This window comes from Loxodonta africana, chromosome 14, assembly GCF_030014295.1.
Source record: "Loxodonta africana isolate mLoxAfr1 chromosome 14, mLoxAfr1.hap2, whole genome shotgun sequence".
Taxonomy (NCBI): domain Eukaryota; kingdom Metazoa; phylum Chordata; class Mammalia; order Proboscidea; family Elephantidae; genus Loxodonta; species Loxodonta africana.
The window spans coordinates 83,088,078-83,111,288 of NC_087355.1; the positions used below are offsets into that span (position 1 = coordinate 83,088,078).

At 47.7% G+C, this 23,211-nt stretch overlaps 1 protein-coding gene across 3 annotated transcripts in view; it reads right to left on the reverse strand.

The window, feature by feature from the left end:
• Positions 1–3,958: 3,958 nt before the first annotated feature.
• Positions 3,959–23,211, reverse strand: part of ZFAT (zinc finger and AT-hook domain containing) — a 223,437-nt gene continuing 204,184 nt past the window's right edge. For all 3 annotated transcript variants that reach the window (XM_023546031.2, XM_010588560.3, XM_064268108.1), the window contains one exon: positions 3,959–4,308. In XM_023546031.2, the coding sequence (XP_023401799.2) occupies positions 4,069–4,308 (240 nt within the window). In that variant the 3' untranslated portion in view covers positions 3,959–4,068. The remainder of the gene's footprint in view (positions 4,309–23,211) is intronic.

Here is a 23,211-nt window from a genome sequence, read left to right on the forward strand (position 1 = left end):
CTCTCTCCCTCCCGCCCCTTCCTCCACCCTTACTATCAGGGGTCCCTGCCGCCCTCCTCTAGAAGCACTGGCCAAGGCCCCCCAGGCTCCCAAGGCTCCAGCTGTAACACAGGGGAACGGCTGGGAGAGCAGTTCTCAAGTCAGACAGCCATGTCTCAATTCTGGCTTCTTTCCGGCTGTTGACTCTGGGCAAGCTTCTCAGCCCCCTGACCTGTTTCCTCTGGGTCAAGCACAGGGGGGTGTGGGAGGAAAGAGTAGGATACAGGGAGCCTTCAGCAGGGCACTGGCTCCCGACCAGGATGGTCCACGTTTGCTCCTAACCTTGACCATGTGCCCTTTCCCAGAGGGTTATGTTGGTTTCAGCCTTGGGGCCGTGCTGCCCTGCTCTGCCTGGCCCATGGCATCCCACAGAGCACATGGGCCTTCCTACTCTGCCCCACTGCCCACCCAGCTCCACCCACCACTGCTCTGAGTATGGGCTGTGGTGGCCTGTTCCCTCCTCCCACCCCTGACCAGATCATGAATTCCTTGAGGCCCCAGACCATGTGTCATCGTGAGTTGTGTTCTCAGTTCACAGCTCAACGTTTGGTACCTAATTGAGTGGTAATCAATTCATGTTTGTGGAATCAATGCATGCATGCTAGGTCTCGTGACAGGCCCAGGTGACAAAAGGCAGAGATGATGACAATGGTATCATTGCAGGATCAGAAAACAACTAAGATACATGGGAACTTTCATTCCGCTCACTGGCAAACAAATCCTACATCCTAGGTCAAGCCGCCATTTCTCATTTGCCACATGGTCTCTATAAAGAACCTACCATGAAAAATGGGGAGGTAAAAAAATAACATTGTGTTCCTACTATGTGTGGTACAACATGCTGGGCACTTCGACATATGCTATCACGGTAAACCACGACTCCTCTTCAGTCTGTTGTACCTCTGAAATGTGCTGTTGAACACAGAGCAGCTAAAGCAAATGGAAGAAATAATGAAGTAAGAGGTGAACAGATTTCAAAGGTCAACTTGAGAAGACAAAGTAAAGTATCATAATGACATGTGCAAGGACCTGGAGTTAGAAAACCAAAAGGGAAGAGTACATTTGGCACCTCTAAAGCTGAAAGAACTGAAGAAAAAATCCAAGCCTTGAGTTGCAATACTGAAGGATTCTATGGGCAAAAAATTCAACAATACAGGAAGCACCAAAAGAAGATGGAGGTAATACACAGAGTCACTGTACCAAAAAGAACTGATCAACGTTCAAACACTTCAGGAGGTAACATGATCAAGAGCTGATTATACTGAAGGAAGAAGTCCAAGCTGCACTGAGGGCACTGAGAAAAAGCAAGGCACCAGGAATTGATGGAATATCAATTGAGATATTTCAACAAACGGATACAATGCTGGAAGCACTCACTCGTCTATGCCAAGAAATTTGGAAGATATATACCTGGTCAACTGACTGGAAGAGATCCATATTTGTGCCCATTCCAAAGAAAAGTGATCCAACAATATCATTAATATCACATGCAAGTAACATGCTGAAGATAATTCAAAAACAGATGCAGCAGTTTATCAACAGGGAACTGCCAAAAATTCAAGCCAGATTCAGAAGAGAAGATGGAATGGGGGATATCACTGCTGATGTCAGATAGATCTTGGCTGAAAGTAGAAAATACCAGACAGATGTTTACCTGTGTTTTATTGACTATGCTAAGGCATTCGACTGTGGATCATAACAAATTATGGATAACACTGCGGTGAATGGGAACTCCAGAACACTTAACTGTGTTCATGTGGAACCTGTACATAGACCAAGGGGCAGCTGTTGGGACAGAACAAGGGGAGACTGCATGGTTTAAACCAGAAAAGGTGTGTGTCAGGGTTGTAACCTTTCACCACACCTATTCAATCTCTATGCTGAGCAAATAATCCAAGAAGATGGACCCTATGAAGAACATGGCATCAGAATTGGAGGAAGACTCGTTAACAACCTGCGTTATGCAGAAGACATAACCTTTCTTGCTGAGAGTGAAGAGGACTTGAAGCGCTTACTGATGATGATTGAAGACCACAGCCTTCAGTATGGATTACACCCCAACATAAAGAAAAGAAAAATCCTCACAACTGGACCAATAAGCAACATCATGATAAACAGAGAAAAGATTGAAGTTGTCAAGGATTTAATCTTACTTGGATCCACAGCCAACACCCATGGAAGCTGCAGTCAAGAAATCAAGAGACGCATTGTATCGGGCAAATCTGCTGCAGAAGTGTTAAAAAGTAAAAATGTCACATTGAGGACTAAGGTGCACCTGACCCAAGCTGTGATGTTTTCAGTCACCTCACTTGCATGTAAAAGCTGGACAATGAATAAGGAAAACCGAAGAAGAATTGATGCCTTTGAATTATGGTGTTGGTAAACAATACTGAATATTCAGAGGAATGGACAAATCTGCCTCGGAAGAAGCACAGCCAGAACGCTCCTCAGAAGTGAGGATGGCAAGACTTCATGTCCCATACCTCAGACATGTTATCAGGAGGGACCTAGAGAAGGATGTCATGCTTGGTAAAGGGTCGGCTAAAAAGAGGAAGACCCTCAACAAGATGGACTGACACAGTGGCTGCAACAATGGATTCAAGCATAACAATGATTGTGAGGATGGCGCAGGACTGGGCAGTGTTTCATTCTATTGTACACAGGGTTGCTATGAGTCAAAACCGACTCAATGGTACCTAACAACAACACACCATGCTCAAGTTGAAGAGTGTACAGGGCTGAAGAAGACCCAGTAGATACCTAGCACCTTCGCCCTGGAACAGAGAAGGGCCAGGGCACGGGGCTGTGAACTCCACCCTCTTCATCCCGGCCACCTGGCACTCTGTACACTATGTGTTTATGCACCTGAAGACGGCTTCTCAGAGGACACACACCTTGACCTCAGTGAGATGGAATGGGGGAAGATGTGAAGAGACCACAGGGCTACATGGGGCAGACGGACTCCCCTCCAGACCTTCCACAAGGGGTACAACACATCGTGGGGTCCCCAAAATGGATGGAATTAATCAATAGCGGCGAGCTTGAATTTTCAAACAATACTGCATGATGAAGGCTTCTGATTGTCAGTTTATTGTTCCTCCCAAGTACAGTGTGGAAAAGAGGGTGCTGCCATTTCTCGGCTGGTGGCGAGCCGTCTGCTGGGAGCCAGGAAACAGACGATAAAATCTTTAACCCCAAACAGTGGGCCCCAGGGAAAACCTAAATGCTTTACAGGGGAAGGAGCATCGTCTGTACTATGAGTGCCTGGGTCTCGAAAGGGGTGGTTCGGGGTGGTTCTGGGTGGGGCCCACCCCAAGATTTCACTTCAGGAAGGGGATATGAACCCCCAGCTGAGGAGCAGAGCAGTCAGGAGAATATTTACTCCCATCCACCTTGCCTCCTTAGAAGCGGTGGTAACAGTGAAAAGCACATTTTTTAAAAGGAAAAGAATTCCGAGATGGTGGCTGAGGCTCCACCTGAGATGGGGTAGTGAGCTGGGGGCCAGAGGAGGGGTGTCACCGAATCCTGCTGACTTCACTGATAACAAGCACCCCGGTGACCGGAGGCAGGACAAGCCAGGCACCCTGCCCCTATAAGCCCACTTTCAACGGGATGGCTGTCTCCCTTTTGCCAGACTGAGCAGAGGTCCCCAATGAGGGTTCTGTGCCTACATGGGGTGGCGAACTGGGGATGCATCAGGGAGGAGCTGACGGGGTCTGGGAGTCTCTTTCTGAATCTTGCAGCAAAGGGGTGATGCGGTGTAGGGTGTGTGTCAGGGGAGCTGATGGGGAAGTCTTTCCGGAAGCAGAGGATACAGGGTAAAGAGGGGTGTGTGTCTGTGCTGGGGGTGGTGGTGGTGAGAGCTGAGCCACCGGTCCTGTGTTGCTGGTGATGCTAATCACCTTGCCCATCCAATGTCAGTGGTAGGACGAGACGCTAGGGTGGGGAGCACAGTGCCATCCTGCAGGGCCAGGCGGGCTGGGAGGCTCCTGCCCTGGTGCATGCCCGCAGCCACTGTGCCGCGTGGCCCTAGAGCTCTGGGCCAGGTGGCTCCGCAGGCTGCCCCTCGGCGGGCTGCACCGCCTCCTGCACGTAGAAGATGAACTCGGAAGCCTCGCCGCCCTGCGTGTACACCGTCACCGTCTCGATGCCCTCCACGTCGTTGGAGGACACCACCAGGTGGTGCTGCTCGGCCAGCTCCACGGAAGCCTGCTGCAGGGTCTCTTGGATCATGACCGTGTGGTTGGAGCTGGGCTCCTCGTCCGTCACCTGGGGGAGGCAAGAGACAGGTCACATGGGCCCCCGTAAGAACAAAGTTATAACAGGCATGTTCCAGGACCCTGACTGCACTGCACACAATCCTCTCGGCTGTGCTTCATGCTTACTCTCGCCCCATCTCACAGACAAGGAGAGCAAAGCTCAACGACACCAACAACATGGCCAGGCCCCAGGCTGTGGTAAATGGGGGAACCTGAGTTCAAACACAAAGCCCGAGCTCTTTTCTCGACCCCACACTGCATCCTGGACTCCCAGGAAGTACCCGGGTTGCCCAAGGTACCAGCGTTAGAAGACTCAGTGGAAGTTGTTTACTTCAACACAGACGGCGGGAGGGCGTGGAGTGGGGAGCTGGGGGTGCACCTGGAGATTTAGAGCTGGTCCCCTTGGCAGTGGGAAGGGACTAGGCTGGTCCCGGGTCATCTGTCTTCCCACACATTCTGAGAGCCCAACACTTTGTGAGAAGATCAGTATCATGCCAGGCGGGAGCAGATGGCCTCGCAAGACTGATTTTGCCCAGGTGTCGTCCATCAACACTAATGCCTCACCCACGCAGGGTGGAGGTGGCTGACGGAAGCTCACTGACAGGCGCGGGTCAGGCAAGTCCAAGGGAGCATCCATGAGTGAGAGGACCTGCTGAGTCTCCCTGTCTGGCCTTTCTCTGCCAGCTCCAGGGAGGCTGGCTTCTGCAAGACCCAATTCTGGCAGGTGCTACTTCCCTGTTCCTGGCTCCATGAGCTCTAGGCTGTCCTAAAGAACAACTGGCTTAGAGCTTGAGAAGAGAAACAACTGCATTTCAAGAACATGGGAAAGAGAAAGAATGGAGACAGGAGCTGCAAAGATGGTGACAGGTGAGCAAACCAGACCGGGAGGAAAGCAGAAGGCCAGAGCACGAGAGCCCCCAAACTCGTGAGGGACGTCAGAGAGGCCCGTCCATTTCCAGGGCTGGACGGTAAGATGCAGAGAGCGCACGCTTTGTCCTGCTCTAACTGGGTCTGAACATCAGCTCCACTTCTTAGGAGCTGAGGGCCTGGCCGAGGTACCTCCCTCTACAGCCCTCGGGATTCTCGTCTGTCAAACGGGAATTAAAACGCACACTTAGGGTTTCTGGGAGAATGGGAAGAGGTTCTGCATGCAAAACCAAAACCCAAACTCACTGCTGTTGAGCTGATTTCCACTCGGGGCGACCCCATGGGCTACACAGCAGAACTGGGCTGTGGAGTTTTCCTGGCTGTGATCTTTATGGAAGCAGGTCACCAGGACTGTCTTCTGTGGCTCTACTAGATGGTACAAACCACTAAACTTTCCAATTAATGCACAGCAGGGCTTACTTGAAGCAGGCAGTCATGAAAGGGTTAGTAAGGGTTATTAACCATCCCATAATAGCTGTTTTTCAGAAAAGTCTACCCTTGCTTCATTTTTGTTACAACTTTTATGGCACTTCACGATGATTGGTCAAATCTCCAGATTTCTTGTCCTGGCAGGAGGCGAAGGCACAGGAGCACTGACTCCGAATCTACCCGCTACATGACCTTTCTGGGGCGGCAGCAGCAAGCTGTCACCATTTTTCAGGGCTGTGCACAGTATTTTTAGAGCCGTGTGCAAAAACCCATTCACTAAAATTACGCGGACTGCGCACACATCACAAGACCGAAGGTCCTCCCCTCACTGTTCATGCATACGTATGGTACTCCCTATAAAAGGAACCAATCTGCCCTGGTTCAGGGAGCTCGCAGCCTTAGGTCACGAGACCCTGCTTGTCTCCCAGTTTGCAAACTGTGAATAAACCTTTCTGTTCTTCTAGCCCTGTGTCTGGCTGACTTCAATTCGCTAGTCCGCTGGGCAAGAACCTATTGATGGCTTCATACTGACATCACTGCCCTTTCCGTGCCTTCATTCATTCATCAACAGCTGATGTAGACATCTTTCCAGAAGCAGACGATATGGGTGAGGGTGAGTGGTGGTGCTTTATTAGACAGCTACTACCTGAAAGGGTGCTGTGCTGTGTCAACTGTCCGTTCGCTCGTTCAGCAAACCTCATCTCACCAGACTGTCAGCTCTGGGAGGCAGAGGCCCCTGGCTTGCCACAGCTCTTCTCCCAGAGCCATACTTCATGCCTGCAAACAGCAGGCACTCAATATGTGCTCAGTGACATCCACTAGGTGGCAGATACTGTGACAGCACAGAGACACCGCATTAGAAAACCACAGGCTCCAGGTCTAGGGGCAGCCACATGCAGAGGTGACAGAGGGGAATGGGTGGGCAGTCAGGGAGGGCCCCCAAGGGGGTAGAAAAGAAATCGGGGGGTGGGGGTAGGGAGGGGAATAGGCCTTCAGGCTGAGAGGACAGAACAACCAATGACTCCCAGGGGGGACAGGAGTGGCAGTTTGCTCAGGGAGCCTCCTCTGAGCTCTTTTTCATCCACCTCTAACCCCTCCCCCAGCTCAGAGTGGCACTGCGAAGTTCCCTCCCGACAGCCCTATTCACATTTAGCGTCCTCTGACACCACAGGCTCTCACTGCATCCACTGTTAGTGCACCATAACGCCACGTGCCCTGTCCACCATTAGCACTCCATGACACCACGTGTTCTCTACCCTGTCCGCCATTAGCGCTCCATGATGCTACGCTCTCTCTGGGAATGTATCGATTGGTTTCCCAGGGTCTCATTCTAGCTCTGGGATTACCCTGGGGCTGTGAGCAAGGAGAACTGTGTCAAAGGATCGTTGTTGTTACCCTTGAGTCAGCTCCAACTCATAGTGACCCCATGTACAACAAAACAAAACATTGCTTGGTGCTCACCATCTTTGCAATTGTTGTTATGCTCAAGTCCATTGTTGTGGCCACTGTGTAATTTGAGTGCCTTCCAACCCAGGGGACTCATTTTCCACCACTATATGCGAAAATGTTCTGTTGTGATCCATAGGGTTTTTGTTGGCTAATTTTTGAAAGTAAATCACCAGGCCTGTCTTCCTACTCTGTCCCAGTCTGTCCACCATGGATGACCCTGCTAGTATTTAAAATATCAACAGCATAGCTTCCAGCATCATAGCAACACACAAGCCACCACAGTATGCCCAACTGACTGAGGGTGCTGGGTCAACAGGGTGGCCATTTAAGTCAGAAAAACACACAACGCACCTATGCTGGGCTCCTGACAGTGTCATGGATGGGAAGGGGCTCTTAACTTGGGCTGACAGAATTCACCAGGAGCAGGAGAGCTGTTCTGAGTAGAAACTATTACTACATTTAGCCTGATTTGTTTGTCCGGAGTAAACCAAGACCTCTTCTCTTATTTTACCTGTGGTTTCATTTCACTGGGAAGATGTACCGCAAATCAGGACTTTAGACATAAATACTGATTTGTTTCACTTTGAGAGAAGGAGCCTAACAGAGGGTTGGGGAAGGGGAGAGAATCGATGACAAACGCATTTCTCTCCTTTTAGCTGTCAGTAAATTCTACACAAAGGAACCGGCGAGGGTAAAGTAAATTCTACACAAAGGAACCGGCGAGGGTACAGGACATGAATTCTGCTCAGGTCCCCAGGACCTCACATGTGCAAACGAGCTTATCGCACTCCAGGTGAACAGACGCGTGATAAATACAGTGAGGTCAACTGATACTCAAGATTTAAGACATATTCTCACATGTGATGTCATTACTTGGACACGGTGATTCTCACAGAGGCTGCAGTCTAAGACGATGACATCTTCACTGACAGAAATCTTCCACTGCCTAAGTGTAGGGGTTCAGCTGTGGCTCCAAAAAAGATATGTCCATGACCTAAGCCCTGGAGCCTGTGAATGGGACCTTATCTGGAAAAGGGATCTTTGCAGATGTGACTAAGTTAAGGACCTGGAGATAAGACCATCCCAAACTGTCCAGGGACCCTAAATCCAATGACAAGTCTGTTTATGAGAGTGAGGCCGGCAGGGAGCTCACACACACAGAGGAGAAGGCCACGTGGGACGGAGGCAGAGACCTGAGTGAGGTGTCTACAAGCCAACAAACACCTGGAGCCCCCAGACTTTAGGGAAAGGCATGGAATACTTTCTCCCTCAGGCCCCCCGAAGGAACAAGCCCTGCTGACTCCTTGATTTCAGATATCTAGCTTGCAGAAGTGTGAGAATGAATTTCTGTGGTTCTAAGCCCCCAAGTTTGTGGTCATTGGTTAAGGCAGCCCTGGGAAAGGACACAGGAAGTTACTTTCCTTTAAACAGCTCTAACACCGCGAGTATTGACAAGGCGACCTGCTTCCAAAAGGTCACAGCCTTGAACACCAATGGAGCAGTTCTACCCTGCACACACGGACTAGCCATGAGTCAGAATTGACTCGATGGCAACAGCAACAAGGCAGTGACTTGCGTATTAGTAGCGACTTGTGCATTAGTAGCTGCTCAGTAAATGGTTGTTGGCTCCAAAAGCGAAAGATCAGACATTGAAAAAAAAGGGGGGGTATAACCAACAACTCAGATATAGCAAAAAGAAAAGAATAAGAGATAAAATAAGAAATGACTGCCAAGGATGAGGAGGGCCTGCCCGGCCCAGGCCTTTGAGAAGCAGAGGCCACAGCCTCCTGTCCCCAGACAGCTGAGTCAGCACACGCTGAGCCCTTGCCCCAGGAGAGCGTGGGAAACCCAGGATGACCAAGACATGGCCACAGCCACAGACATGGGGGAGGAGACAAGGCGAAGCCAAGGGGCGGCCAAGGGCTGGGGTAAAGGTCAACTGAGGAGCAGGTGTGTGCTGGCTGTCTCCTCAGGGCCTGGGGACACACCACGGGAGGGGGGTGTCACACACGGGCCACAGTGTGGAAGGCACTACAGGTGGAGAGGCGAAGCAGAGAGCAGCGTGCACCCAGATGGCCCTGCCAAGTCACCGGGCACCCCCCATCTCCAGCCCCACTGGGAAGTTCTGTCTTCACCCTTCAAGAAGGCACTGTGCCATCTGCCCCCACTGGCCTCCCTGGGACGTCCTCATCCCTGGATTCTGGGGTCTATCCCGAGCCCTCCCCCAGACTCCAGGGCCCTCTACTCCTCTTCTTCTGCCCCTCACAAAACCCGGAGGGGTCCTGGATCTCCATCCTTGACACCCAGCCTCTGCTCCTGGCTGAACCGGTGACTCCAGACCCCAGCCTGAGCAGTGCCCACGTCCACCTGCCCAGACCCAGCACATGGAGGTCTCGGGGATGTCTGCGGAACAGACAAGCGAACGGGCTGGCCGTAAGTCACAGGGTGGGGGCTGGGCAGAGGCAGATAAGGCTCAAAATGAGTTGTGGACCAGGTCTTGAAAATCCTGATCACTGGCTGAGGCTGAGACTTTGTTTTACAGACAAATGAAGACACTGTAGTTTTCAAGAAGGAGCCCCTTATCACCCAGTCTGTGGCACCTTGTGACTCAAACCTCACCTGACACGAGCAGGACTCACTGACCTCCAAATATTTAGGTTTATGTGCCCAGAGAGGGAGCCCTGGTGGTGCAACAGTTAAGTGCTTAAGTCCTCGGCTACTAAGCAAAAGGTCGGCGATTTGAACCCACCCAGCTGCTCTGCAGGAGAAAAAACCTGGTGATCTGCTCCTGTAAAGATGACAGCCTAGGAAACCCTATGGGGGCAGTTCTACTCTGTCACTTGGGGTCACTATGAATTGGAATCAACTTGACAGCACCCAACAACCACAACATGTGCCCACAGGCCCTTTTTTAAGTATTCAGGCTATTTAAAGGGAACTCTTTCTCCTTTTTTTTTTTTTTTTTTTTTTTTTCAGTTCTCAGCTCCAGGGTTTTGCCCGGCAAAGTCACCATTAAATGAACCTACTGCTAATTCCCAGAGTAAATAAAGTTCCCAGTCATGGTCCTCTGGGCTTCATTCCCTGGGAAGAGGAAGAAGGCATGAGCAAGTGGGCACCCCACACGAGTTCTGCCAAGAGCAGCCTTCTTCGTCAGGGCCAGTGTAACGGGCTTCACGGTGCTGCCCAACCGTCTGCACGGAGCGTCCAGAGCCCATGTAATGAGCTGCCTGCTCGCTTACATCTTCAGGCTTCCTCGAGGGCTCTGCCGGCCTGCAGGTGCTGGCCCTGAGGAAGGCCCACATTCCATCAAGGTGATGTGGCAGTATTTCCTAAAGAACACTGATCAGTGGTGAAGGCCCGGGGTGGCACAATGGTTAATTAGGCATGCAGCTACTACCCAAAAGGTCGGTGGCTCACGTCCACCTAGAGATGCCTCAGAAGAAATGCCTGGTGATCAACTTCCCCAAAATCAGCCATCGAAAACCCTCTGAAGTTCTAGTCTGACTCACATGGGGCTGCCGCGAGTCGGAATTGTTGATGAGGATGGGGGTTTGCTTTACAGAAGGGGTTTATAAGTTGTCTGCAGAGGGAGCCCCACCTCCCCACACTGACGCTCTGTGACTCACAGTCTACTTGCTTTTAAGCAGTTTCTACAAGTCCTGCGCTTCCTTGTCCCCGTGGAACCCAACATTCGCCAGCCCCTGGCAGCTTACTGAGCACTCTCCTAGGTTCATCCCAGTCACACACACACAACACCTGTGAGGCCTGGGCATCTCCTTTCTCGCTTTACAAATGGGGACACTGAATGTCCAAGTGGGCCAGTGGCGTGTCTCAGCTCAAACAGCTGGAGAGCAGCAAAATCTGAACTGGGACAGCGGGACTGCAAGTCCAGGGACACTCCTCCACTGCCTGCTGTGGCACTGTGTGTCAGAGATCAGCAGGACTAAACGGTCGCTCAGTACCCACTCATCAGCTGGCTGCATAACTCTCAGCCGCTCCCTTTATTCAAAATGATCATGCCAGCAGCTTAATCTATTAGCACAGGCTTAAAATTGTTCTCTGCAGTAGAAATAGCATGGCTTTCACACAGTCATTATCCCCTGAGATGGTACTCCACTTTCCCCCAAACGCTGTGTCGAACACATCTTTCAGCTAAATGATTAGCAGCAGAGATAGCTGAGTAGAAAATCTTAACCCACGGGACTGCACCGATTACCCGCTAAATCCGGCACTGAGGTCTGCACTGAGGCCCGCCTCCAGTGTTCTTCTAGAATCTAGACTGGACCACTGTCAGAACCCTTTGAGGCAGTGGCAGTTCAGGGACAGAATTCTCGCCTTCCATGCGGGAAACCCGGGTTCGATTCCCAGCCGGCACACGTCGAGTGCAGCTGCCACCCCGTCAGTGGAGGCGTGCCTGTTGTTACGGTGCTGAACGGGTTTCAGTGGAGCTTCCACACTAAGATGGACTAGGAAGAAGGCCTGGTGATCTACTTCCAAAAATCAGCCAGTGAGAACCCTGTGGATCACTAGGGTCCAAACTGCAGCCAATCATGGGGATGGTGCGCAGGACCCAGCGGCGTTTCATTCCATTGTTCACGGGGTCACCATGAGTCAGGGGGTGACCCTACGCCAGTTAAGGACGACATCCATGCTGAGGAGCGGCTTCCTGTCGAGAGACTCTCTTCCACCTCTCCCCGTCCGCTTACTCAGCGAACACTGACGGAGACTTTGCTCTGGGCCAGGCAGCCACATATGTACATGCCTCACCTGCCCTGTTTCTCTCCCTCCCCTCAGCCCCCCTTTCCTTTTTAAAAGCTGTCCCTAACAAATTAAGGTGCCCTGGTGGTGTAATGATTAAGCATTAGACTGCTAATGGAAAGGTCAGCAGTCCGGAAACCCCCCTCACCTCCAAGGGAGAAAGACCTGGCGATCTGCTCCCGTAAAGACTACAGCCTAGGAAACCCTGTGCGGCAGTTCCACTCTGTCATATGGGGTCACTATGAGTCGAAATCACCTTGAAGGCACACAGTAATACGTTAAGCTTTCTCCCTCTCAGCACGTGAGGGAATTCCCAGAACCCACAGCTCTGGGGGCCCACCACTCTCCTGATGCTGTGTGCATGCTTTGCAGAGCAGGTTCACACTGGCTTTGTCCTACACCCCATCTCCTCTGCACACATCTCCCCATTAAGCTGGCAGCGTCCTGAAGGCACGAACAGCCCTGACTCCTCCATCCCCAGCAGGGCCACCCTCTCGGCAGGCACACGGATGATGCTGGCGAGGTTTGAAGAACTCTTCACGATGAAACCTTCTGGCAAAGTGAGGATACAGGGGACAGTCTGGAGCAGCCACAGACTCCACACACAGTGGCTGCTTGCCCCGTTTCACCTCTGCTGACAGGAGCCAGCCCAGATGGTGAGACAGCAGGGGAGATCGACTATGGCCCATGGAGGAGAACCCCAAAGCTCCAAAAGCGACCCTAACATCAGTTCCTGTATTTTAGGGGTGAAGGGCCAAGGCTTAGAGGGGTACTAAGCTGCCCAGGGCCATATTCCATCCAGAAGCGGAGCCCAGATGATCCAACTCTGGAAATCTCCCCACCCTGCAACAGGCAACTTCACACCAAGACACGAGCAGTTTGGTCATTGGAAGAACATGGCCAAAACGTCAGTGTGGCGCCTGGGTGAACGCTAAATGGATTTTCTCTGGAATTACTGAATGAATAAAGGAAGCGGCAAATGCATACAATGTGGAGAACACAGCTGAGAATGACCCTGAGGCCCTGAGATAGACTGTTTCCTTGTGGCTAAGCGCTGTCCAAGTAATCTGTAGGAATAATAATAAAACGACCGTCATTAGTACTGTTGTTTGAGTTGGAATTGACTTACAGACAACGGGTTTGATTTTTGTTTTGGTATGTCAGATACTGCGTTTAACATTTTACGTATAGTATCATATTGATTTTTGGGGATCATATTGACTTTTCATAACACCCTAAGAGGTGTTACCCAGTTACAGAGGAGAGTAAGGCCATCAGGATTGGAGGAGGACTCATTAACAACCTGCGTTATGCAGATGACACAACCTTGCTTGCTGCAAGTGAAGAGGACTTGAAGCACTGATGAAAATCAAAGACTACAGCCTTCAGTTTGGACTCTACCTCAACACAAAGAATACAAAATCCTCACAACTGGACCAATAAGCAACATCATGATAAACGGAGAAAATACTGTTGTCAAGGATTTCATTTTACTTGGATCTACAATCAACACCCATGGAAGTAGCAGTCAAGAAACCAAACGCCTTAGTGCATTGGGCAAACCTGCTGCAAAAGACTTTGAAGTGTTAAAAAGCAAAGATGTCACTTTAAAGACTAAGGTGCACCTGACCCACCAATGGTCTTTTCAACTGCTTCATATGCATGTCAATCTGGACAATGAAAAAGGAAGATTAAAGAATTGATGCATTTGAAATGTGGTGTTGGCGAAGAATTTGAATATTCCATGAAGTACCAGAAGAACTAACAAATCTTAGAGGAATACAGCAAGAATGCTCCTTTGAAGCAAGGATGGCGAGACTTCATCTCACTTACTCTGGACATGTTATCAGGAGGTACCAGTCTATAGAAAGGCATCATGCTTGGTAAAGTAGAGGGTCAGCAAAAAAGAGGAAGACCCTCAATGAGATGGACTGACACTGGCTACAACAATGGGCTCAAACATACCTACTATTGTGAGGATGGCAGAGGATGGAGCAATATTTCCTTCTGTTACATGGGGTGACTACGAATCAGAGCCCACTCAATGGCACCTAGCAACAACAAGAAGGCTCGGGGGAGGATGAGAAGCTACATGGCGTCCCACCTTCCCCACTGGGCCATGAGCTAGTCTTGTCCGGGCTGCTGCACTGGACTCTGAACAGATGGCTTCAGGGCATCTTTCCCAGCCCAGGACTCGCCACACACCCTCTTGATGTTCCCACTAGCCTGCTGCACTTGGTCCTGGCTCAAACTCTTCTCACCCTTCTACTTCCTCTTTAATAAGAACATGTCCACAGACTTCTCTGTAAAAGTGTCCCCATGCCTCGGAATCAGATGCTCTCCAACATGTACAGAGGGTGGCAGGGACAGGGAGGGGGCCCCTACCCCTGGGGTCGTCCCCTGATTCTCCTTCCTCAGGGACCCGATGCTGGCCAGGAGCAGTGTCCGAAGGGGGTTGCTGAGCCAAACAGGGACAGAGAGCACTCAGGAAGGCAGGGCCTTCCTTTTCTGGCCAGCCTACATATCCTCTGAACCCAGTTCCCTAAGACACATTTTTCTGTGTCACAAATTGCACCGACTACAATCCCTCCCCTGGACATGAGAACAGCCCAGAGACACACTTGTGGGCACCATAAGACAACACACACAGACTAAGGAAGAAAGAGCGGCATCTCACAGCTGAAAGCCATGGAGTCGGCCATGGGAAAAGGGAAAAGACCACTTGTTAAAGTTGCTGGTGGAGGAGAATAACCAGCCCACGTCTGCAACACACCTTTCACCAAAGCTTTCAAAACACAAGCCCATCACCTCATGGAGCCCGAGTTCCCTGTGTGCTCCTGCCAGAGGGTTTCAGGCCCACGAAGCCACAGCCCTCATCAGCTCAATTACCTACTCGTACGTAGGGTCGCTATGAGTCGGAATCGACACGACAGCAGTGGGTTTGGTTTTTTTGGTTTATGTTTGTGGTTTGGTCCTGACGGGCACGGGGATTTCCAGGCATCAGTTGGGCTAGGTGGAACCTAGAACATTATTTGAACTCGGCTTCTGGCAGGTACATAAATAATGAATAAAGAAAGATAAATGAAACCTTTGTTGGCCCTGAAATGGAAAGAAGCCAAAACGACATTTATTGGGATGACATGGGTTTAATACCTGTTCGGTTTATAACCCTTTGAAGTGAAAATCGCCACCAAAGCACCTCCATTTAGAAGGTGCCCAAATGCCCGGAAGTCTGTTACCCTCATCAGGCACTGGAAGGTGACGATGCCTTCACTTGGGGAGATTCTTGTTTGCAGCATCTCTTTAGGACAGGGATAATCCTCGATGTTAGTGGAAAAGAAACAGCAGTGCGCCACTGCCACCTCATAAAGGCCACCGTCATCACTGCAGTCACAGCCACCACTGGGAGACGGTTTTGCTCCAGGCATTCTTCACATTTCAAATCCATTTTTAAGTAAGTTGAACTGGATTCCTATTTGTTAAACTGTATCTTGGGGAACAGCTGTCTCTCAGATGTCATTAATGTCCTTGGAAGGGAAGGCACCTGGGGCTGCAGCCCAGCAAGTTCACAGAGGAGCCGCTATTCACTCTTCTTTGCTGGCACTCCCGTTGTTCTCACGGTTAACTCTCAGGACCTGCTGTGTGTCTGCACTAGACCCAGCCTTCGGTAGTTTGGGGGACGCGGACAGGACTCAGAATGCCAGCGGAGGAGAATACAGGCAGGACCAAGATCATCAGTACACAGAAGGTAACAAGCACTCACAATGTGCAGGGCTTAAGGAGACCAGGCATGGAGGATGCAAAGAATCCAAGACCAGAGCCAAACTCCCATGACTTCTCAGGCTAGATGTATGTGGTATGGGCATGTGTGTATACACGTGCATGTGTATGCGTGAGTATATGTATATACACGTCCATGTGTACATACATATATGTACATGTATGTATTTGTATGTGTGCATGTGCATGAGGGTATGGGTACACATGTGTGCATATATATGTGCAGCCATTGGGCATGGGTATGTGTCTGTGTATATACATGCATGTTCCCGTGTATATATGTGCCTGGGCCCATACATGGGTATGGGGGAGGCTGTGTGCGCACCTACCCTTGTATCTCTCTCTCTCACTCTATCTCTAGCTCACATCTCAACAAAGCCCTCCAGGTAGAAGAGATCTCTCCTTCTCCACGCTTCCTTCTGTACCGCCTCAGTCTGTATCCCATTACACCACTTTCTAGTATAGTCATTTCTAGTAATGAGTTGACAGGTAGGCTCTTCACGGTCTGCAGAGTACTTCCAGATCCCTTAGTGTATTTAATTCCCATGCAGCCTGGGAAGAAGGAGGGCAGGGAGGAATTCTGCCATACCCCTTTGAGAAGCTGTGTTCAGAGAGTTTCTGAGATCCCTTAGCTGGGAACAGAAGAGTCTGGAATTTAAAGAAAAGTAAAGAGCCTCCAAGGTCCATGGTCTTTCATTTGGAGGCTTCCTGTAACCCTCAGGAAGAAGCTGTTTGGTGAAGAGACCCCCAGGAGGAAGCCCTCTAGTGAGGAACCCTCAGGAAGAAGCTCTTTGGTGAGGAGACCCCCAGAAGGAAGCCCTTTGGTGGAGACCTTCAGGAGGAGGCCCTTTGGTGGATACCCTCAGGAGGAAGCTATTTGGTCAGGAGATCCTCAAGAAGAAGCCTTTTGGTGAGGAGACTCTCAGGAGGAAGCTGTTTGATGAGACTCTCAGGAGGAAGCCCTTTGGTAAGAGTCTCTCAGGAGGAAGCTGTCTGGTGAGGAAACCCCCAGGAGGAAGCTGTTTGGTGAGGAGACTCTCAGAGGAAGCCCTTTGGTGGAGACCCTCAGGAGGAAGCCCTTTGGTGAGGAGACCCTCAGAAGTAAGCCCTTTGGTGAGAAGACCCTCAGGAGGAAGGGCAGACAAAAACCCAAATACGATCAAAGAAGAATTAAAAAGAAAGAGGTAGTCAATTCTTTTAGGTGAATCATTCCCCTGTGTGCTTAAGCTCTGGGGAAGGAGCCTTAATCTTTCAGCAAGTAGGGTTGCACTCGCTGCTTAAGTTATAACTGAGCCACAGCTGCCTCTAGCTGCCTCGAAAGGGGACCAGCAGAGCCATGGGACAAGGTCAACAAGCAGTGCCTTGGCCTTCACAGCCTGGATGGAGTGTGGAGCTATGTGCTGGAGAGGGAGGGAAATGGTAAATACTATCCTGAATTTACAGAGGAAAGAAGAGGTGTAAATGAGGCCAAGATGGCAGACTAGGCAGACGCTACTTCGGATCCCTCTTACAACAAAGACACGGAAAAACAAGTGAATCGATCACATACATAACAATCTACGAACCCTGAACAACAAACACAGATTTAGAGACGGAGAACGAACTAATACGGGGAAGCAGCGATTATTTCCAGAGCCTGGAACCAGCGTACCAGTCAGGTACGGCACAAGCACAGAGAGCTGCTCCACCCCCCTGAACTAACCCCGGGAGGGGGACCAGCCGGTTCCACGGGCGGCGTGGGACGCAGCCGGTAGGAAAAGTCCCCGGGAGGCAGTGACTGCTCTTGGAGCAGAAAGAGCAGCGTCCGAGCCGGGGAACCGTCCCACAGGGATTTGGACTGGACGCAGGTACGGCATAAACACGGAGAGTTGCTCCACCCCTGTGAACTAACCCCGGGAAGGGGACCAACCGGGTTGAGCGGGCGGCGTGGGACGCAGCCGGTAGGAGAAGTCCCCGGGAGGCAGCGACTGGTATTGGAACGGGGAGAACAGCGTCCCAGCCAGGACACTCGGTCACGGCACAAGCATGGGGAGCTGCTCCACCCATCTGAACTAACCCTGGGAGGAGGCCCAACTAGCTCTCGGGTGCGGCACGGCCACGCGGCTGGAGGGACGAGAAGTCCCCGGGAGGCAGCGACTGATTTTGGAGTCGAGATTGCACCGTCCCAGTAGGGGAGCCTTGACGCTGGGCGTGGGGCTGGAAGCGGAGGATCTGACCGTGACTCCAGCGGGCCAGACCCCCCGGGGGCAATCTCCACACAGCCAGCACACATAGGCGACGCGCCCCACGGGAAACTCAGATATAATAGTCATTCCAAGCAAGACAAGCAACTCTGGCTATATTCTGAGGTGCTACTCTCCTATCTCTCTGTTCCCTCCCCGACCCTCCCCAGGCGGCTTCATTAACATCTGAATAGCCTGAGCCAGAGGGAGAACTCTGATAGGGATCTGACTGCATTTTTTTTTTATCGGATTTTCTGGAAAAACTAGTTTCCCAGTGATGGCGCGGAGACAACAATCCATATCAAACCACTTAAAGAAGCAGACCATGACAGCTTCTCCAACCCCCCAAACAAAAGAATCAAAATCTTTCCCAAATGAAGATACAATCTTGGAATTATCAGATACAGAATATAAAAAACTAATTTACAGAATGCTTAATGATATCACAAATGAAATTAGGATAACTGCAGAAAAAGCCAAGGAACACACTGATAAAACTGTTGAAGAACTCAAAAAGATTATTCAAGAACATACTGGAAAAATTAATAAGTTGCAAGAATCCATAGAGAGACAACATGTAGAAATCCAAAAAATTAACAATAAAATTACAGAATTAGACAACGCACTAGGAAGTCAGAGGAGCAGACTCGAGCAATTAGAATGTAGACTGGGACATCTGGAGGACCAGGGAATCAACACCAACATAGCTGAAAAAAATCAGATAAAAGAATTAAAAAAAATGAAGAAACCCTAAGAATTATGTGGGACTCTATCAAGAAGGATAACCTGCGGGTGATTGGAGTCCCAGAACAGGGAGGGGGGACAGAAAACACAGAGAAAATAGTTGAAGAACTCCTGACACAAAACTTCCCTGACATCATGAAAGACGAAAGGATATCTATCCAAGATGCTCATCGAACACCATTTAAGATTGATCCAAAAAGAAAAACACCAAGACATATTATCATCAAACTCACCAAAATCAAAGATAAAGAGAAAATTTTAAAAGCAGCCAGGGAGAAAAGAAAGGTTTCCTTCAAAGAAGAATCAACAAGAATATGTTCTGACTACTCAGCAGAAACCATGCAGGCAAGAAGGGAATGGGACGACATATACAGAACACTGAAGGAGAAAAACTGCCAGCCAAGGATCATATATCCAGCAAAACTCTCTCTGAAATATGAAGGCGAAATTAAGATATTTTCAGACAAACACAAGTTTAGAGAATTTGCAAAAACCAAACCAAAGCCACAAGAAATACTAAAGGATATTGTTTGGTCAGAGAACCAATAATATCAGATATCAGCACAACACAAGGTCACAAAACAGAACGTCCTGATATCAACTCAAATAGGGAAATCACAAAAACAAACAAATTAAGATCAACTAAAAAAAAAAAATACACATAACAGGGCATCATGGAAGTCAATAGGTAAAAGATCACAATAATCAAAAAGAGGGACTAAATACAGGAGGCATTGAACTGCCATATGGAGAGTGATACAAGGCGATATAGAACAATACAAGTTAGGTTTTTACTTAGAAAAATAGGGGTAAATAATAAGGTAACCACAAAAAGGTATAACAACTCTATAACTCAAGATAAAAGCCAAGAAAAACGTTAACGACTCAACTAACATAAAGTCAAGCACTATGAAAATGAGGATCTCACAATTTACTAAGAAAAACGCCTCAGCACAAAAAAGTATGTGGAAAAATGAAATTGTCAACAACACACATAAAAAGGCATCAAAATGACAACACTAAAAACTTATTTATCTATAATTACGCTGAATGTGAATGGACTAAATGCACCAATAAAGAGACAGAGAGTCACAGACTGGATAAAGAAACACGATCCATCTATATGCTGCCTACAAGAGACACACCTTAGACTTAGAGACACAAACAAACTAAAACTCAAAGGATGGAAAAAAGTATATCAAGCAAACAATAAGCAAAAAAGAAGAGGAGTAGCAATATTAATTTCTGACAAAATAGACTTTAGACTTAAATCCACCACAAAGGATAAAGAAGGACACTATATAATGATAAAAGGGACAATTGATCAGGAAGACATAACCATATTAAATATTTATGCACCCAAAGACAGGGCTGCAAGATACATAAATCAAATTTTAACAGAATTGAAAAGCGAGATAGATACCTCCACAATTATAGTAGGAGACTTCAACATACCACTTTCGGAGAAGGACAGGACATCCAGTAAGAAGCTCAACAGAGACACGGAAGATCTAATTACAACAATCAACCAACTTGACCTCATTGACTTATACAGAACTCTTCACCCAACTGCTGCAAAGTATACTTTTTTTTCTAGCACACATGGAACATTCTCTAGAATAGACCACATATTAGGTCATAAAACAAACCTTTGCAGAGTCCAAAACATCGAAATATTACAAAGCATCTTCTCAGACCACAAGGCAATGAAACTAGAAATCAATAACAGAAAAACTAGGGAAAAGAAATCAAATACTTGGAAAATGAACAATACCCTCCTGAAAAAAGACTGGGTTATAGAAGACATCAAGGAGGGAATAAGGAAATTCATAGAAAGCAACGAGAATGAAAATACTTCCTATCAAAACCTCTGGGACACAGCAAAAGCAGTGCTCAGAGGCCAATTTATATCAATAAACGCACACATACAAAAAGAAGAAAGAGCCAAAATCAGAGAACTGTCCCTACAACTTGAACAAATAGAAACTGAGCAACAAAAGAATCCATCAGGCACCAGAAGAAAACAAATAATAAAAATTAGAGCTGAACTAAATGAATTAGAGAACAGAAAAACAATAGAAAGAATTAACAAAGCCAAAAGCTGGTTCTTTGAAAAAATTAACAAAATTGATAAACCATTGGCTAGACTGACTAAAAGAAATACAGGAAAGGAAACAAATAACCCGAATAAGAAATGAGAAGGACCACATCACAACAGAACCAAATGAAATTAAAAGAATCATTTCAGATTATTATGAAAAATTGTACTCTAACAAATTTGAAAACCTAGAAGAAATGGATGAATTCCTGGAAAAACACTACCTACCTAAACTAACACATTCAGAAGTAGAACAACTAAATAGACCCATAACAAAAAAAGAGATTGAAACAGTAATCAAAAAACTCCCAACAAAAAAAAGCCCTGGCCCGGACGGCTTCACTGCAGAGTTCTACCAAACTTTCAGAGAAGAGTTAACACCACTACTACTAAAGGTATTCCAAAGCATACAAAATGACGGAATACTACCCAACTCATTCTATGAAGCCACCATCTCCCTGATACCAAAACCAGGTAAAGACATTACAAAAAAAGAAAATTATAGACCTATATCCCTCATGAACATTGATGCAAAAATCCTCAACAAAATTCTAGCCAATAGAATCCAACAACACATCAAAAAAATAATTCACCATGATCAAGTGGGATTTATACCAGGTATGCAAGGCTGGTTTAATATCAGAAAAACCATTAATGTAATCCATCACATAAATAAAACAAAAGACAAAAACCACATGATCTTATCAATTGATGCAGAAAAGGCATTTGACAAAGTCCAACACCCATTCATGATAAAAACTCTCACCAAAATAGGAATTGAAGGAAAATTCCTCAACATAATAAAGGGCATCTATGCAAAGCCAACAGCCAGTATCACTCTAAATGGAGAGAACCTGAAAGCATTTCCCTTGAGAACGGGAACCAGACAAGGATGCCCTTTATCACCGCTCTTATTCAACATCGTGTTGGAAGTCTTAGCCAGGGCAATTAGGCTAGACAAAGAAATAAAAGGTATCCGGATTGGCAAGGAAAAAGTAAAGTTATCACTATTTGCAGATGACATGATTATATACACAGAAAACCCTAAGGAATCCTCCAGAAAACTACTGAAACTAATAGAAGAGTATGGAAGAGTCTCAGGTTATAAAATAAACATACAAAAATCACTTGGGTTCCTCTACATCAACAAAAAGAACACCGAAGAGGAAATAACCAAATCAACACCATTCACAGTAGCCCCCAAGAAGATAAGATACTTAGGAATAAATCTTACCAAGGATGTAAAAGACCTATACAAAGAAAACTACAAAGCTCTACTACAAGAAATTCAAAAGGACATACTTAAGTGGAAAAACATACCCTGCTCATGGATAGGAAGACTTAACATAGTAAAAATGTCTATTCTACCAAAAGCCATCTATACATTTAACGCACTTCCGATCCAAATTCCAATGTCATATTTTAAGGGGATAGAGAAACAAATCACCAATTTCATATGGAAGGGAAAGAAGCCCCGGATAAGCAAAGCACTACTGAAAAAGAAGAAGAAAGTGGGAGGCCTCACCTTACCTGACTTCAGAACCTATTATACAGCCACAGTAGTCAAAACAGCCTGGTATTGGTACAACAACAGACACATAGACCAATGGAACAGAATTGAGAACCCAGACATAGATCCATCCACGTATGAGCAGCTGATATTTGACAAGGGACCAGTGTCAATTAACTGGGGAAAAGATAGCCTTTTTAACAAATGGTGCTGGCATAACTGGATATCCATTTGCAAAAAAATGAAGCAGGACCCATACCTCACACCATGCACAAAAACTAACTCCAAGTGGATCAAAGACCTAAACATAAAGACTAAAACGATAAAGATCATGGAAGAAAAAATTGGGACAACCCTAGGAGCCCTAATACAAGGTATAAACAGAATACAAAACATTACCAAAAATGATGAAGAGAAACCCGATAACTGGGAGCTCCTACAAATCAAACACCTATGCTCATCTAGAGACTTCTCCAAAAGAGTAAAAAGACCACCTACAGACTGGGAAAGAATTTTCAGCTATGACATCTCCGACCAGCGCCTGATCTCTAAAACCTACATGATTCTGTCAAAACTCAACCACAAAAAGACAAACAACCCAATCAAGAAGTGGGCAAAGGATAGGAACACACATTTCACTGAAGAAGATATTCAGGCAGCCAACAGATACATGAGAAAATGCTCTCGATCATTAGCCATTAGAGAAATGCAAATTAAAACTACGATGAGATTCCATCTCACACCAGCAAGGCTGGCATTAATCCAAAAAACACAAAATAATAAATGTTGGAGAGGCTGCGGAGAGATTGGAACTCTCATACACTGCTGGTGGGAATGTAAAATGGTACAACCACTTTGGAAATCTATCTGGCGTTATCTTAAACAGTTAGAAATAGAACTACCATACAACCCAGAAATCCCACTCCTAGGAATATACCCTAGAGATACAAGAGCCTTCATACAAACAGATATATGCACACCCATGTTTATTGCAGC